This window comes from Phyllobates terribilis, unplaced genomic scaffold (genome assembly GCF_046119375.1).
Source record: "Phyllobates terribilis strain yellow unplaced genomic scaffold, ASM4611937v1 Scaffold_9__5_contigs__length_417890890, whole genome shotgun sequence".
Classification (NCBI taxonomy): domain Eukaryota; kingdom Metazoa; phylum Chordata; class Amphibia; order Anura; family Dendrobatidae; genus Phyllobates; species Phyllobates terribilis.
The window spans coordinates 186195690-186214383 of NW_027362769.1; the positions used below are offsets into that span (position 1 = coordinate 186195690).

Below are 18694 nucleotides of genomic sequence, written 5' to 3' on the forward strand. Positions count from 1 at the left end.
TACAGGGGGCGTACTCATATATATACTGTACTGATCATACAGGGGGCGTACTCATATATATACTGTACTGATCATACAGGGGGCGTACTCATATATATACTGTACTGATCATACAGGGGGCGTACTCATATATATACTGTACTGATCATACAGGGGGCGTACTCATATATATACTGTACTGATCATACAGGGGGCGTACTCATATATATACTGTACTGATCATACAGGGGGCGTACTCATATATATACTGTACTGATCATACAGGGGGCGTACTCATATATACTGTACTGATCATACAGGGGCATACTCATATATACTGTACTGATCATACAGGGGCATACTCATATATACTGTACTGATCATACAGGGGCATACTCACATATACTGTACTGATCATACAGGGGGCATACTCACATATACTGTACTGATCATACAGGGGGCATACTCACATATACTGTACTGATCATACAGGGGGCATACTCACATATACTGTACTGATCATACAGGGGGCATACTCACATATACTGTACTGATCATACAGGGGGCATACTCACATATACTGTACTGATCATACAGGGGGCATACTCACATATACTGTACTGATCATACAGGGGGCATACTCACATATACTGTACTGATCATACAGGGGGCATACTCACATATACTGTACTGATCATACAGGGGGCATACTCACATATACTGTACTGATCATACAGGGGGCGTACTCACATATACTGTACTGATCATACAGGGGGCGTACTCACATACTGTACTGATCATACAGGGGGCGTACTCATATATACTGTACTGATCATACAGGGGGCGTACTCATATATACTGTACTGATCATACAGGGGGCGTACTCATATATACTGTACTGATCATACAGGGGGCGTACTCATATATACTGTACTGATCATACAGGGGGCGTACTCATATATATACTGTACTGATCATACAGGGGGCGTACTCATATATATACTGTACTGATCATACAGGGGGCGTACTCATATATACTGTACTGATCATACAGGGGGCGTACTCATATATATACTGTACTGATCATACAGGGGGCGTACTCATATATACTGTACTGATCATACAGGGGGCGTACTCATATATATACTGTACTGATCATACAGGGGGCGTACTCATATATACTGTACTGATCATACAGGGGGCGTACTCATATATATACTGTACTGATCATACAGGGGGCGTACTCATATATACTGTACTGATCATACAGGGGCATACTCATATATACTGTACTGATCATACAGGGGCATACTCATATATACTGTACTGATCATACAGGGGCATACTCACATATACTGTACTGATCATACAGGGGCATACTCACATATACTGTACTGATCATACAGGGGGCATACTCACATATACTGTACTGATCATACAGGGGGCATACTCACATACTGTACTGATTATACAGGGGGCATACTCACATACTGTACTGATTATACAGGGGGCATACTCACATATACTGTACTGATTATACAGGGGGCATACTCACATACTGTACTGATTATACAGGGGGCATACTCACATATACTGTACTGATTATACAGGGGGCATACTCACATATACTGTACTGATTATACAGGGGGCATACTCATATATACTGTACTGATTATACAGGGGGCATACTCATATATACTGTACTGATCATACAGGGGGCATACTCATATATACTGTACTGATCATACAGGGGGCATACTCATATATACTGTACTGATCATACAGGGGGCATACTCATATATACTGTACTGATCATACAGGGGGCATACTCATATACTGTACTGATCATACAGGGGGCATACTCATATATACTGTACTGATCATACAGGGGGCGTACTCATATATACTGATCATACAGGGGGCGTACTCATATATATACTGTACTGATTATACAGGGGGCGTACTCATATATATACTGTACTGATTATACAGGGGGCGTACTCATATATATACTGTACTGATTATACAGGGGGCGTACTCATATATACTGTACTGATTATACAGGGGGCATACTCACATATACTGTACTGATAATACAGGGGGCATACTCATATATACTGTACTGATAATACAGGGGGCATACTCATATATACTGTACTGATAATACAGGGGGGCATACTCATATATACTGTACTGATAATACAGGGGGCATACTCATATATACTGTACTGATTATACAGGGGGCAGACTCATATATACTGTACTGATTATACAGGGGGCATACTCATATACTGTACTGATTATACAGGGGGCATACTCATATACTGTACTGATAATACAGGGGGCGTACTCATATATACTGTACTGATTATACAGGGGGCGTACTCATATATATACTGTACTGATAATACAGGGGGCATCTCATATATACTGTACTGATAATACAGGGGGCGTACTCATGTACAGTGCCTACAAGTAGTATTCAACCCCCTGCAGATTTAGCTGGTTTGATAAGATGCAAATAAGTTAGAGCCTTCAAACTGCAAACGAGAGTAGGTTTTATGAACAGAAGCATAAATCTTACAAACCAAAAAGTTATGTTGCTCAGTTGAATTTTATTAAATTTTAAGCATAAAAGTGTGGGTCAATTATTATACAACCCCTATGTTTAATATTTTGTGGAATAACCCTTGTTTGCAATTACAGCTAATAATCGTCTTTTATAAGACCTGATCAGGCCGGCACAGGTCTGTGGAGTTATCTTGGCCCACTCCTCCATGCAGATCTTCTCCAAGTTATCTAGGTTCTTTGGGTGTCTCATGTGGACTTTATTCTTGAGCTCCTTCCACAAGTTTTCAATTGGGTTAAGGTCAGGAGACTGACTAGGTCACTCCAACACCTTGACTTTTTCCCTCTTGAACCAGGCCTTGGTTTTCTTGGCTTAGTGCTTTGGGTCGTTGTCTTGTTGGAAGATGAAATTACGACCCATCTTAAGATCCTTGATGGAGGAGCGGAGGTTCTTGGCCAAAATCTCCAGGTAGGCCGTGCTATCCATCTTCCCATGGATGTGGACCAGATGGCCAGGCCCCTTGGCAGAGAAACAGCCCCACAGCATGATGCTGCCACCACCATGCTTGACTGTAGGGATGGTATTCTTGGGGTCGTATGCAGTGCCATCCAGTCTCCAAACGTCACGTGTGTGGTTGGCACCAAAGATCTCGATCTTGGTCTCATCAGACCATAGAACCTTGAACCAGTCTGTCTCAGAGTCCTCCAAGTGATCATGAGCAAACTGTAGACGAGCCTTGACATGACGCTTTGAAAGTAAAGGTACCTTACGGGCTCGTCTGGAACGGAGACCATTGCGGTGGAGTACGTTACTTATGGTATTGACTGAAACCAATGTCCCCACTGCCATGAGATCTTCCCAGAGCTCCTTCCTTGTTGTCCTTGGGTTAGCCTTGACTCTTCGGACAAGCCTGGCCTCGGCACGGGAGGACACTTTCAAAGGCTGTCCAGGCCGTGGAAGGCTAACAGTAGTTCCATAAGCCTTCCACTTACGGATGATGCTCCCAACAGTGGAGACAGGTAGGCCCAACTCCTTGGAAAGGGTTTTGTACCCCTTGCCAGCCTTGTGACCCTCCACGATCTCGTCTCTGATGGCCTTGGAATGCTCCTTTGTCTTTCCCATGTTGACCATGTCTGAGTGCTGTTCACAAGTTTGGGTAGGGTCTTAAATAGTCAGAAAAGGCTGGCAAAAGAGATCTTTAATCCACACATGTGAAGCTCATTATTCTTGGTGCCTGAACTACTTCTTAATACTTTTGGGGGACCAAACAGAATTCTTGTGGTTTGAGGGGTAGAATAATAAATGATACTCTGAATTAACTTTTAACGTTTTTAAAAAAAAAAAAAAAAAAAAAAAATTTGCTGCAGTGCATTTCCCACTTCCAGGCTGATCTACAGTACAAATGTCACAATGCCAAGTTAATTCCGCATGTGTCAACCAGCTAAATCTGCAGGGGGTTGAATACTACTTGTAGGCACTGTATATACTGTACTGATTATACAGGGGGCGTACTCATATATATACTGTACTGATTATACAGGGGGCGTACTCATATATATACTGTACTGATTATACAGGGGGCGTACTCATATATACTGTACTGATTATACAGGGGGCGTCTCATATATATACTGTACTGATAATACAGGGGTGTACTCACTTATACTGAGCCCTGTATATATAATGTACTGATAATACAGGGGTGTACTCTCTTATGCTGAGCCCTGTATATATAATGTACTGATAATACAGGGGTGTAATCACTTATACTGAGCTCTGTATATATAATGTACTGATAATACAGGGGTGTACTCACTTATAGTGAGCGCTGTATATATAATGTACTGATAATACAGGGGTGTACTCACTTATACTGAGCTCTGTATATATAATGTACTGATAATACAGGGGTGTACTCTCTTATGCTGAGCCCTGTATATATAATGTACTGATAATACAGGGGGTGTACTCACTTATACTGAGCGCTGTATATATAATGTACTGATAATACAGGGGTGTACTCACTTATACTGAGCTCTGTATATATAATGTACTGATAATACAGGGGTGTACTCACTTATACTGAGCCCTGTATATATAATGTACTGATAATACAGGGGTGTACTCACTTATACTGAGCGCTGTATATATAATGTACTGATAATACAGGGGTGTACTCACTTATACTGAGCCCTGTATAAATAATGTACTGATAATACAGGGGTGTACTCACTTATACTGAGCCCTGTATATATAATGTACTGATAATACAGGGGTGTACTCACTTATACTGAGCGCTGTATATATAATGTACTGATAATACAGGGGTGTACTCTCTTATGCTGAGCCCTGTATATATAATGTAGTGATAATACAGGGGTGTACTCACTTATACTGAGCCCTGTATATATAATGTACTGATAATACAGGGGGTGTACTCACTTATACTGAGCCCTGTATATATAATGTACTGATAATACAGGGGTGTACTCACTTATACTGAGCGCTGTATATATAATGTACTGATAATACAGGGGTGTACTCACTTATACTGAGCCCTGTATATATAATGTACTGATAATACAGGGGTGTACTCTCTTATACTGAGCCCTGTATATATAATGTACTGATAATACAGGGGTGTACTCTCTTATACTGAGCCCTGTATATATAATGTACTGATAATACAGGGGTGTACTCTCTTATACTGAGCCCTGTATATATAATGTACTGATAATACAGGGGTGTAATCACTTATACTGAGCCCTGTATATATAATGTACTGATAATACAGGGGGTGTACTCACTTATACTGAGCCCTGTATATATAATGTACTGATAATACAGGGGTGTACTCTCTTATACTGAGCCCTGTATATATAATGTACTGATAATACAGGGGTGTACTCACTTATACTGAGCTCTGTATATATAATGTACTGATAATACAGGGGTGTACTCACTTATACTGAGCTCTGTATATATAATGTACTGATAATACAGGGGTGTACTCTCTTATACTGAGCCCTGTATATATAATGTACTGATAATACAGGGGTGTACTCACTTATACTGAGCGCTGTATATATAATGTACTGATAATACAGGGGTGTACTCACTTATACTGAGCGCTGTATATATAATGTACTGATAATACAGGGGTGTACTCACTTATATTGAGCCCTGTATATATAATGTACTGATAATACAGGGGGTGTACTCACTTATACTGAGCGCTGTATATATAATGTACTGATAATACAGGGGTGTACTCACTTATACTGAGCGCTGTATATATAATGTACTGATAATACAGGGGTGTACTCTCTTATACTGAGCGCTGTATATATAATGTACTGATAATACAGGGGTGTACTCACTTATACTGAACGCTGTATATATAATGTACTGATAATACAGGGGTGTACTCTCTTATACTGAGCGCTGTATATATAATGTACTGATAATACAGGGGATGTACTCACTTATACTGAGCGCTGTATATATAATGTACTGATAATACAGGGGTGTACTCACTTATACTGAACGCTGTATATATAATGTACTGATAATACAGGGGTGTACTCTCTTATACTGAGCGCTGTATATATAATGTACTGATAATACAGGGGTGTACTCACTTATACTGAGCGCTGTATATATAATGTACTGATAATACAGGGGTGTAATCACTTATACTGAGCCCTGTATATATAATGTACTGATAATACAGGGGTGTACTCACTTATACTGAGCCCTGTATATATAATGTACTGATAATACAGGGGTGTACTCACTTATACTGAGCCCTGTATATATAATGTACTGATAATACAGGGGTGTACTCACTTATACTGAGCGCTGTATATATAATGTACTGATAATACAGGGGTGTACTCACTTATACTGAGCTCTGTATATATAATGTACTGATAATACAGGGGTGTACTCACTTATACTGAGCACTGTATATATAATATACTGATAATACAGGGGTGTACTCACTTATACTGAGCCCTGTATATATAATGTACTGATAATACAGGGGTGTACTCACTTATACTGAGCGCTGTATATATAATGTACTGATATTACAGGGGTGTACTCACTTATACTGAGCCCTGTATATATAATGTACTGATAATACAGGGGTGTACTCACTTATACTGAGCACTGTATATATAATATACTGATAATACAGGGGTGTACTCACTTATACTGAGCCCTGTATATATAATGTACTGATAATACAGGGGTGTACTCACTTATACTGAGCCCTGTATATACAATGTACTGATAATACAGGGGTGTACTCACTTATACTGAGCGCTGTATATATAATGTACTGATAATACAGGGGTGTACTCACTTATACTGAGCCCTGTATATATAATGTACTGATAATACAGGGGTGTACTCACTTATACTGAGCGCTGTATATATAATGTACTGATAATACAGGGGTGTACTCACTTATACTGAGCCCTGTATATATAATGTACTGATAATACAGGGGTGTACTCACTTATACTGAGCGCTGTATATATAATGTACTGATAATACAGGGGTGTACTCTCTTATACTGAGCGCTGTATATATAATGTACTGATAATACAGGGGTGTACTCACTTATACTGAGCCCTGTATATATAATGTACTGATAATACAGGGGTGCGCTCACTTATACTGAGCACTGTATATATAATGTACTGATAATACAGGGGTGTACTCACTTATACTGAGCCCTGTATATATAATGTACTGATAATACAGGGGGTGTACTCACTTATACTGAGCACTGTATATATAATGTACTGATAATACAGGGGTGTACTCACTTATACTGATCACTGTATATATAATGTACTGATAATACAGGGGTGTACTCTCTTATGCTGAGCCCTGTATATATAATGTAGTGATAATACAGGGGTGTACTCACTTATACTGAGCCCTGTATATATAATGTACTGATAATACAGGGGTGTACTCTCTTATGCTGAGCCCTGTATATATAATGTACTGATAATACAGGGGTGTACTCACTTATACTGAGCCCTGTATATATAATGTACTGATAATACAGGGGTGCGCTCACTTATACTGAGCACTGTATATATAATGTACTGATAATACAGGGGTGTACTCACTTATACTGAGCACTGTATATATAATGTACTGATAATACAGGGGTGTACTCACTTATACTGAGCACTGTATATATAATGTACTGATATTACAGGGGTGTACTCACTTATACTTGAGCCCTGTATATATAATGTAGTGATAATACAGGGGTGTACTCACTTATACTGAGCGCTGTATATATAATGTACTGATAATACAGGGGTGTACTCACTTATACTGAGCGCTGTATATATAATGTACTGATAATACAGGGGTGTACTCACTTATACTGAGCCCTGTATATATAATGTAGTGATAATACAGGGGTGTACTCACTTATACTGAGCCCTGTATATATAATGTACTGATAATACAGGGGTGTACTCTCTTATGCTGAGCCCTGTATATATAATGTAGTGATAATACAGGGGTGTACTCACTTATACTGAGCACTGTATAAATAATGTACTGATAATACAGGGGTGTACTCACTTATACTGAGCGCTGTATATATAATGTACTGATAATACAGGGGTGTACTCACTTATACTGAGCGCTGTATATATAATGTACTGATAATACAGGGGTGTACTCTCTTATACTGAGCGCTGTATATATAATGTACTGATAATACAGGGGGTGTACTCACTTATACTGAGCGCTGTATATATAATGTACTGATAATACAGGGGTGTACTCACTTATACTGAGCCCTGTATATATAATGTACTGATAATACAGGGGTGTACTCACTTATACTGAGCCCTGTATATATAATGTACTGATAATACAGGGGTGTACTCACTTATACTGAGCCCTGTATATATAATGTACTGATAATACAGGGGTGTACTCACTTATACTGAGCCCTGTATATATAATGTACTGATAATACAGGGGTGTACTCTCTTATACTGAGCCCTGTATATATAATGTACTGATAATACAGGGGTGTACTCTCTTATACTGAGCCCTGTATATATAATGTACTGATAATACAGGGGGTGTACTCACTTATACTGAGCGCTGTATATATAATGTACTGATAATACAGGGTGTACTCACTTATACTGAGCCCTGTATATATAATGTACTGATAATACAGGGGTGTACTCTCTTATACTGAGCCCTGTATATATAATGTACTGATAATACAGGGGTGTACTCACTTATACTGAGCCCTGTATATATAATGTACTGATAATACAGGGGTGTACTCTCTTATACTGAGCCCTGTATATATAATGTACTGATAATACAGGGGTGTACTCACTTATACTGAGCTCTGTATATATAATGTACTGATAATACAGGGGTGTACTCACTTATACTGAGCTCTGTATATATAATGTACTGATAATACAGGGGTGTACTCTCTTATACTGAGCCCTGTATATATAATGTACTGATAATACAGGGGTGTACTCACTTATACTGAGCGCTGTATATATAATGTACTGATAATACAGGGGTGTACTCACTTATACTGAGCGCTGTATATATAATGTACTGATAATACAGGGGTGTACTCACTTATATTGAGCCCTGTATATATAATGTACTGATAATACAGGGGGTGTACTCACTTATACTGAGCGCTGTATATATAATGTACTGATAATACAGGGGTGTACTCACTTATACTGAGCGCTGTATATATAATGTACTGATAATACAGGGGTGTACTCTCTTATACTGAGCGCTGTATATATAATGTACTGATAATACAGGGGTGTACTCACTTATACTGAACGCTGTATATATAATGTACTGATAATACAGGGGTGTACTCTCTTATACTGAGCGCTGTATATATAATGTACTGATAATACAGGGGATGTACTCACTTATACTGAGCGCTGTATATATAATGTACTGATAATAGAGGGGGTATACTCACTTATACTGAGCCCTGTATATATAATGTACTGATAATACAGGGGTGTACTCACTTATACTGAGCCCTGTATATATAATGTACTGATAATACAGGGGTGTACTCACTTATACTGAGCGCTGTATATATAATGTACTGATAATACAGGGGTGTACTCACTTATACTGAGCTCTGTATATATAATGTACTGATAATACAGGGGTGTACTCACTTATACTGAGCACTGTATATATAATATACTGATAATACAGGGGTGTACTCACTTATACTGAGCCCTGTATATATAATGTACTGATAATACAGGGGTGTACTCACTTATACTGAGCGCTGTATATATAATGTACTGATATTACAGGGGTGTACTCACTTATACTGAGCCCTGTATATATAATGTACTGATAATACAGGGGTGTACTCACTTATACTGAGCACTGTATATATAATATACTGATAATACAGGGGTGTACTCCCTTATACTGAGCCCTGTATATATAATGTACTGATAATACAGGGGTGTACTCACTTATACTGAGCCCTGTATATACAATGTACTGATAATACAGGGGTGTACTCACTTATACTGAGCGCTGTATATATAATGTACTGATAATACAGGGGTGTACTCACTTATACTGAGCCCTGTATATATAATGTACTGATAATACAGGGGTGTACTCACTTATACTGAGCACTGTATATATAATGTACTGATATTACAGGGGTGTACTCACTTATACTTGAGCCCTGTATATATAATGTAGTGATAATACAGGGGTGTACTCACTTATACTGAGCGCTGTATATATAATGTACTGATAATACAGGGGTGTACTCACTTATACTGAGCGCTGTATATATAATGTACTGATAATACAGGGGTGTACTCACTTATACTGAGCCCTGTATATATAATGTAGTGATAATACAGGGGTGTACTCACTTATACTGAGCCCTGTATATATAATGTACTGATAATACAGGGGTGTACTCTCTTATGCTGAGCCCTGTATATATAATGTAGTGATAATACAGGGGTGTACTCACTTATACTGAGCACTGTATAAATAATGTACTGATAATACAGGGGTGTACTCACTTATACTGAGCGCTGTATATATAATGTACTGATAATACAGGGGTGTACTCACTTATACTGAGCGCTGTATATATAATGTACTGATAATACAGGGGTGTACTCTCTTATACTGAGCGCTGTATATATAATGTACTGATAATACAGGGGGTGTACTCACTTATACTGAGCGCTGTATATATAATGTACTGATAATACAGGGGTGTACTCACTTATACTGAGCCCTGTATATATAATGTACTGATAATACAGGGGTGTACTCACTTATACTGAGCCCTGTATATATAATGTACTGATAATACAGGGGTGTACTCACTTATACTGAGCCCTGTATATATAATGTACTGATAATACAGGGGTGTACTCACTTATACTGAGCCCTGTATATATAATGTACTGATAATACAGGGGTGTACTCTCTTATACTGAGCCCTGTATATATAATGTACTGATAATACAGGGGTGTACTCTCTTATACTGAGCCCTGTATATATAATGTACTGATAATACAGGGGGTGTACTCACTTATACTGAGCGCTGTATATATAATGTACTGATAATACAGGGTGTACTCACTTATACTGAGCCCTGTATATATAATGTACTGATAATACAGGGGTGTACTCACTTATACTGAGCCCTGTATATATAATGTACTGATAATACAGGGGTGTACTCACTTATACTGAGCGCTGTATATATAATGTACTGATAATACAGGGGTGTACTCACTTATACTGAGCCCTGTATATATAATGTACTGATAATACAGGGGTGTACTCACTTATACTGAGCCCTGTATATATAATGTACTGATAATACAGGGGTGTACTCACTTATACTGAGCGCTGTATATATAATGTACTGATAATACAGGGGTGTACTCACTTATACTGAGCTCTGTATATATAAAGTACTGATAATACAGGGGTGTACTCACTTATACTGAGCGCTGTATATATAATGTACTGATATTACAGGGGTGTACTCACTTATACTGAGCCCTGTATATATAATGTACTGATAATACAGGGGGTGTACTCACTTATACTGAGCGCTGTATATATAATGTACTGATAATACAGGGGGTGCACTCACTTATACTGAGCCCTGTATATATAATGTACTGATAATACAGGGGGTGTACTCACTTATACTGAGCCCTGTATATATAATGTACTGATAATACAGGGGTGTACTCACTTATACTGAGCACTGTATATATAATGTACTGATAATACAGGGGTGTACTCACTTCTGCTGAGCACTGTATATAGTATAATCAGTGTGTACAGTATTATCGATGGTTTCTCTACCATCTTGCGGACAGCTACCTTCCCCTATACAATACACGTTTGCTTCAGCTGAATATGGATTTTGGCGTTGGCAGCGCATGTGTGAGATGTATCTACATCGGCGTCCACCATCTTTGGGTCTGCAATGATTCTGGGGCTGGCAGATTTGTCAGTGGTCTATAAACCCCGTGGTCTGCAGCAGAGTCAGGAGTTGTCATCCCCGGTGCACCACCACATCCGGGCCACATACACGCTCCCTGGAAATGGTGTAGTTCACCGGGGCTGATTGCCCCCCACACTCGGACCCCCACACTCTGCTCTGTCACTTCCAGTTGCACCCTGCGAATGCAGCGTATCTGCAATGTGCACATATATCTGGATCTACAACGGGAGCCAATGTTTAGCCAAACTCCAGGAGACCCCCGCTTCCAAATCTGCAAAGACAAAACACAAGTGTGGAGGATGATGGAGAAGAAAGAAGGCGACACTTACTCTCTGGGGTGAGATCCACAGCACGGCAGAGCATGCAATAAAACAGAGCACACGTTAGTACACATCATGATACAGAGACGCCCTCCCCACCCCGACTGGCGGACGCAGCGCCACGACTGGCAACTGGGGCGGGAGTCACATTGTCGGTTAATGGCCAGATATTTTTGCAAAACAATTAATCTGAAAACCCAGGAAAAAAAAAAAAGTTATGCTGCTCAGTTCTGAGGTGCAACATGGTCGCAAGATGTGAACAGAGCCTTAGACCCCGGCAGTCACAGACGGCCTCACATGACTCCTTACAGGGGTAATGACTGCAGGTCATGTGTTGAGCTGCGCTATCGGGGTAACCGTATGTTTATGCTGACCCCTTAGTGCTCTCGTTTGCCTCAATAAGCGGCACAGCCGTTCACACTGCAGTAATGACCTGCGCTACGCTGACGCAGCTGAACGCCATTACATACGATAGCGCCATGCTTCAAGATGGAAACACAAGAGCGAGCGGTCAGTAAAGCACAGGAGAAGCAGCACTGGCAGAGCGCGGCCCGTGTGATGGACAGCAGCCGCCGGACGGCTCTCTGCAGATCACACACGATGACTAAAGATGGAGGAGATTGGGTCACAGTCAAGCAATCACCACAGAACAGCCATCCCCCAAAGTGACCCTTCCATGCACCCCGACGTGCCGCGACTCCCCGTGATTGCTGCGCAGTCACCACATATAATCTGCAGATATTCCCATCTGGTCCGGCACTCGTGCAGCGCAGCTTAGATGCATGCAGAGATTACAGCCACACTCAGGTTCCTCATCTCCCTTATATTACACCCTGGGAGCCCCCCAAAAGCAGCTCATACAATCCACAGCACCGCAAGGACCATGCAGCACCGCAGGGACCACGCAGAAAGCAGCGCAAGCAGCAAAAGCAAAGCAAGCAGCAGCCGGAGGCCACATTGACATGGGACTATACAGAGCGAATTCTACTGCCTCGTCCGTCTGCGTCCTAAAGAAACATCCCTAGTAACCTCCAGGACTTTGCCTGCCTGTGTATGAGGGGCACCTACCTTACTGTGGGGGTCTGCAAACATCCGAGTGAAGATTTCACAAAGCCTCTTCAGCTCCACACGGCTGCAAAACAAAAACATCTGTAATAAAAAAAAATACTGATCCAAAAAAAAAAAAAAAAATCTGGAGAATGACGTTGAGTCCTAAAGCTGCAGCCGGTAGATCCGTGCACAGACACGGGCGTCACTCACCTGAGCGTCCGCTGACTTTTCAGCAGGTTTTGCAGGCCGATGAGCCCCTCTTTCCTCTCGGACCAGTTGGAGCTGGCGCAGTGGTTCAGGACCTCGGCCACATCCTCAGTTTGGCGCAGGTAGTGCGGGATCCCGCCATTTCTAGAGCCATAAGACCGTTCTGAGCAGGCGCTGGAGGCGTCACTGTTTGCATCGTCATCGGAGTACATCCCGTACGGCTCGTAGCGTCTCCTCACCGGCTTTTTCTGCAAGTAAAATCTGACATTAACCGGAGTCAGCACATCTCACCATGATCACATCAGACTGGAGCACACGGGATGCAGAATACACGGGATGCAGAATACACGGAACGCGGAGACATAAACCCATCCGGGCTTAATCACCTGGAAATCCAATGCACAAGCCCCAAACATATCCCCCACCCCAAACCCATCATGTTATGTGATCCCTCCCCCACCTGGAGCGTTCTCAGCCCTCATACAATTCACAGGAAAGCAGTGATCATATAGTGCTCTGCCGCGACGTTCTGCAGCGATATGGTACAGGAGATGCTCTGCGGAGAACTCAACATTATGGAAGGACCCCAATAAATACAGGAAAGTGGAGTCATGTTTATTAGTGGGGTTGTTTCACAACAAATACCCAGATCTAATGACGCCACCATTACTCCGCACACAAGTCCAGACACCCAGGACGACGGAGAAGGGACCCAGACACTGTGGGGGCAGCGCACCCAGACCAAGTGAAGGGAGGCCGCGGGATCAGCGGGATCCTTTACATGAAGTAATCGCCCCGGATCTCATCATCAACAGCAGATGGTTCCCTATTCAGACATCATATCTGGAGGCGCCATTCATCAGCAGAACCGGAAGACGCAGTCACCTCCACCAGCATCCGGGGTGCGAGAAGTGGCAGAGCGGAGGGTGATGCTCCATGTCCTGATAGTGACCGCGCGGCCGCGGCCACCTCCTTACACCCCCCCCCTCCGAGGGCGGAGCAGCTCCTCACACCCCCCCTCCGAGGGCGGAGCACACACCCCCACCCTCCCGAGGGTGGAGAACCACCTCACACCCCCCCCCTCCGAGGGCGGAGCAGCTCCTCACACCCCCCCACCCTCCCGAGGGTGGAGAACCACCTCACACCCCCCCCCTCCGAGGGCGGAGCAGCTCCTCACACCCCCCCTCCGAGGGCGGAGCACACACCCCCACCCTCCCGAGGGTGGAGAACCACCTCACACCCCCTCCCTCCGAGGGCGGAGCACCTCCTCACACCCCCCTCCCCTCCGAGGGCGGAGCACCTCCTCACACCCCCCTCCCCTCCGAGGGCGGAGCACCTCCTCACACCCCCGTCCGAGGGCGCAGAACCTCATCACACCCCCCCACCCTCCCGAGGGTGGAGAACCACCTCACACCTCCACCCTCCGAGGGCGGAGCAACCTCCTCATACCCCCCCTCCGAGGGCCACTGTATACCAGACCACCCAAAGTGTACAGTCGTGGTCCGGGGGCACAGCTCTGCAGGGGATGGTTATTAGACTAGAGAAGGCAGAATTTACAGAGACGTGCAGAGTTTTCAATCATGGGGCCATACAGGGGCCACTAACATCATAGGAGCAGGAGACACAAGGTAACAGGACTGTGGTCCGCGGCCGTGCTGCGAGGACATCTCGCCTAACACATATTTACCGCTTATCCGTTTTAGTGTTTCGGTGAATTTTGCACCTTATTTACTTGGTTTTTAGAATCTTCGCCATTAATAAGTTCTCTGCTTGTTGTTGTAAAGGCCAAACTAACAGCTGGACATTATCTGAGGGTTTGTTACAGTGTGTACAGAGGCTGTGTGGCTGATCTAGCTCACCGTGGATTGCTTAAACTGGATGTAACAGTAGCAAACCCTCAGCTGTGTGAGTATGAGGACTGTGTGAATCTGGTCAGTGCCTCGGCCGGGTCCAGACTGACGGTTCTGGCGAGTCCTGTCCCGGGCTGCAGAGCACGTTCCATCCTTACATGGACGCCCCCCGTGCTGTGGATGCCCCCCCCCCCGTGTATGGACTATTGGGGGGAGAACCAGATCACAGGATATTGTACAGACCCGTCTTACATCAGAAGAAGGGAGTTCTGGTGGTACGTCCCATAGAGTGGGGTCTCCGCTCTGCTGCCAGCAGGACTGGGCCAGGACTTCAGCCTGTGCAGGAAAGTGGCCCCAAAGTGACAGCAGAGATGATGGGGTCTAGGAGGCTGACACCCCAATACACATGGCTGTATACAGTGGCAGACGCCCCCTATAGATCGGCGGACGCCCCGGAGTGGACCCTTCTGCTTCAGGAACAATCACTGCACAGAAACGACACTCATCCCATGTGGGTACGGTGTAACATAACAAAAATGGCCGTACCTTATTCCTGGGGTCTCCCAGCAGCTAAACAAGAAATTAAGAATGTTATTAGAAAAATGAAAATCAAGGGTTAAATGGAGATGAGAAGACGAGACAACACGAGGCCACGGGCGCCGGATCCTCGGGTGGAGGAGCCACGGCTCGTCTACAGGTCTACGAGTCAACACGACGGGGCAGAAATCACAGAGGCCACCACCGCCGCTGGCAATGACTGCTGAGCGACAGCTCGGGGGTCTTATATGGAGGAGACCCTCACAGTGCAGCGGTAATGACCGGAGGAGGAAATCTCCATTTTCACCATCGCCTGTATTTGTCCGTGGTGCTCAGGAGTTCTGCCCTTTGGGTTGACAAGGGATGACGGCTATGACCACGGACGAGAGAGGAGCCGCATGCGTCACATGTATAGACAGTGAGAGATGACACGCCGGGGACACGGACGCGTTTCACCTTACCAATGCATCGGCCACGGCGGCTTCCAGGTCTGTACTGGAGCTCAGGACCCTCATGGCGTTCACGGTGGACGGTATTCTGCCCGACTGGCCGATCCCATAACGATCTTGTCAAAAGAAGGAGAAGCAAAATGTTAAAGTCTCTGCTCAGAGGCAGAATCCCTGCAGCCGAAATCCTGGAGGCGACTGACGGGCAAAATCCTCCTCACCCAGGACACGGGCGGCTGGAGACTGAGCACCCGACATCCTGCACCACCCCCACGACCACGCAGAGCCGTCTGAGCGTTACACTATCCATTCCCCGTAATAAGGGGACAGACACGCCATCTCTGCGGACTCACACGATTACTGTGGAATCAGCCGACAATCCCACGTCCATATATCGGGCAGGATTGTCTGATTCCTCATGGATCAGCGGCGTCAGTGATGCTCGGCGGCCGCTTATCGTCTCCTCAGACGACTGTCCGGGCGGTCAGGGAGATGGCGGACAGTCGGCTGACATCACTGGGTGTCATCTATGGCCGCAGCTGTCATTAAGGCACCCTCCACCTGTGGACCCCCGTCAGCCGCAGATTTTACATATATTTCATCCAGAAAGGGGAATAATTTGCCCGTTAGAAGCCAAAAAGACGAACTGCAGGAATTCAGCAGGAGACAGCGGGCTGGAAAACGCCGACAGCAGCAGCTTCTGTTAGAGGAAAGGACCCCGGCAAAGCCGTGTCTCTACAGCTAAGACACGAGCAGGGCATGCTGGGGGCTGTAGTTCGCCAGCTGTAGAGCCAGAGCTAGACACGTACTAATGACGGCGCCACCTGCACCAAAGGACAGACGTGGCCTCTGCTGCGTCCACGCGTTGTGGCCACATTGCAGCCGCAGCGCGCCCGATAAGAGCGGTGCTGTTCCCGTCCACTTTTCTATGCGACCACCTCGGCTGTGATGTGGTGGCAGCGTGTGAACACAGCCTAATAATACGTCTCTCACCTGTACGGAAGGAACATGAGGAGGAATGGCAGAAAAGAAAGTTAGCGGTGATGGGATGGATAATTCTACAGAAATGATTATATAAAGCTGCGGAAACGATGGGAGTCATCGGCCCGGGGATGAGGGATGTACAAGCCGAGCCCCGAGACCCCCGGACAGCAGGACGGAGGCGGCCACTGATCTCTATACAGCACCTATAGGACATGAGGCTGAACAGGGGCCACAAACACCCGAAAATCTGTGCGGATACAAGAACTCAGGGACACTGACTACAACCACCATCATCACAGCTGACGCAGGCCAGACCGAGCTGTGACCTCAGCAATGAGGCTACTGTAACAAACCTCCTCCTGTGCGCAGCAGGAAACACAGCAATACCACCCAGAATGCACTGCAAGAATGATCCGGCCGTCACGCTATGGAGGAGTTCTGGAGAGGTACTTTAACCACCATCATCCAGTCTTCATCCAGTGCGGTGCTATAATATAAGGAGGATCACCCCTCTAATCTCCCCAGTGCCCCCCTCCCTCTGCTGCCTGTAGTAGAGCGCCCCCATCAGTCATCACTGACCCCAAGAATCTCCCCATAAATGGCCGGGGGTGTCCGACTGGTGCAATGTCAGAACCTCACACCGAGATCCATGCAGAAAGGGAACGATGGCCGGCAGCCCCCCGAGGGTCCCACTACACAAGGAGCATTAATCAGAGACACCCCCGGTACAGTCTACAAGATAACGAGAGGAACTACTACTCTCATCATTACACCCCAAGGCTCCATGTACATGGGGAAGAGAAGCAATCCCATCAGGATGACAGCCACCTAAATCCACGGACTCAAACCCCAGACCGGTTCCCAGAGTAGAGAGCGGACCCCCGAAATATAAAGTGTACACGCAAATTATAATGAATGAGCATGAGATATACAATGATCAGACTCTAGCGGCACAAAGCAACACGTAATGGCGGATGTGATGGACATGCGGCAGCGATGTCAGGGCATGGAGGGTGAGGCGGGCATGGAGGGTGAGGCGGGCATGCAGTTAGCGCCGGATCACCTGACTGCCCCACAGACTCGGAGGTGGAGAGCGCACTAGTGGACCTGGAATGACGTCGAGAGGCTGCAAGAAGAAGGAATGGCAAACACCCAAAGGGTTAACACGCAGAAGACA

At 44.5% G+C, this 18694-nt stretch overlaps 1 protein-coding gene across 1 annotated transcript in view; it reads right to left on the minus strand.

Moving 5' to 3' along the window:
• Nucleotides 1–18694, minus strand: part of CLASP1 (cytoplasmic linker associated protein 1) — a 251238-nt gene that overhangs the window by 103470 nt on the left and 129074 nt on the right. The window contains exons 25-30 of the mRNA XM_073647506.1: nt 18581–18643; nt 16549–16652; nt 16097–16120; nt 13704–13948; nt 13512–13575; nt 12453–12455 (exon numbers count right to left, since the gene is read on the minus strand). Of these exons, the coding sequence (XP_073503607.1) occupies nt 12453–12455; nt 13512–13575; nt 13704–13948; nt 16097–16120; nt 16549–16652; nt 18581–18643 (503 nt within the window). The remainder of the gene's footprint in view (nt 1–12452; nt 12456–13511; nt 13576–13703; nt 13949–16096; nt 16121–16548; nt 16653–18580; nt 18644–18694) is intronic.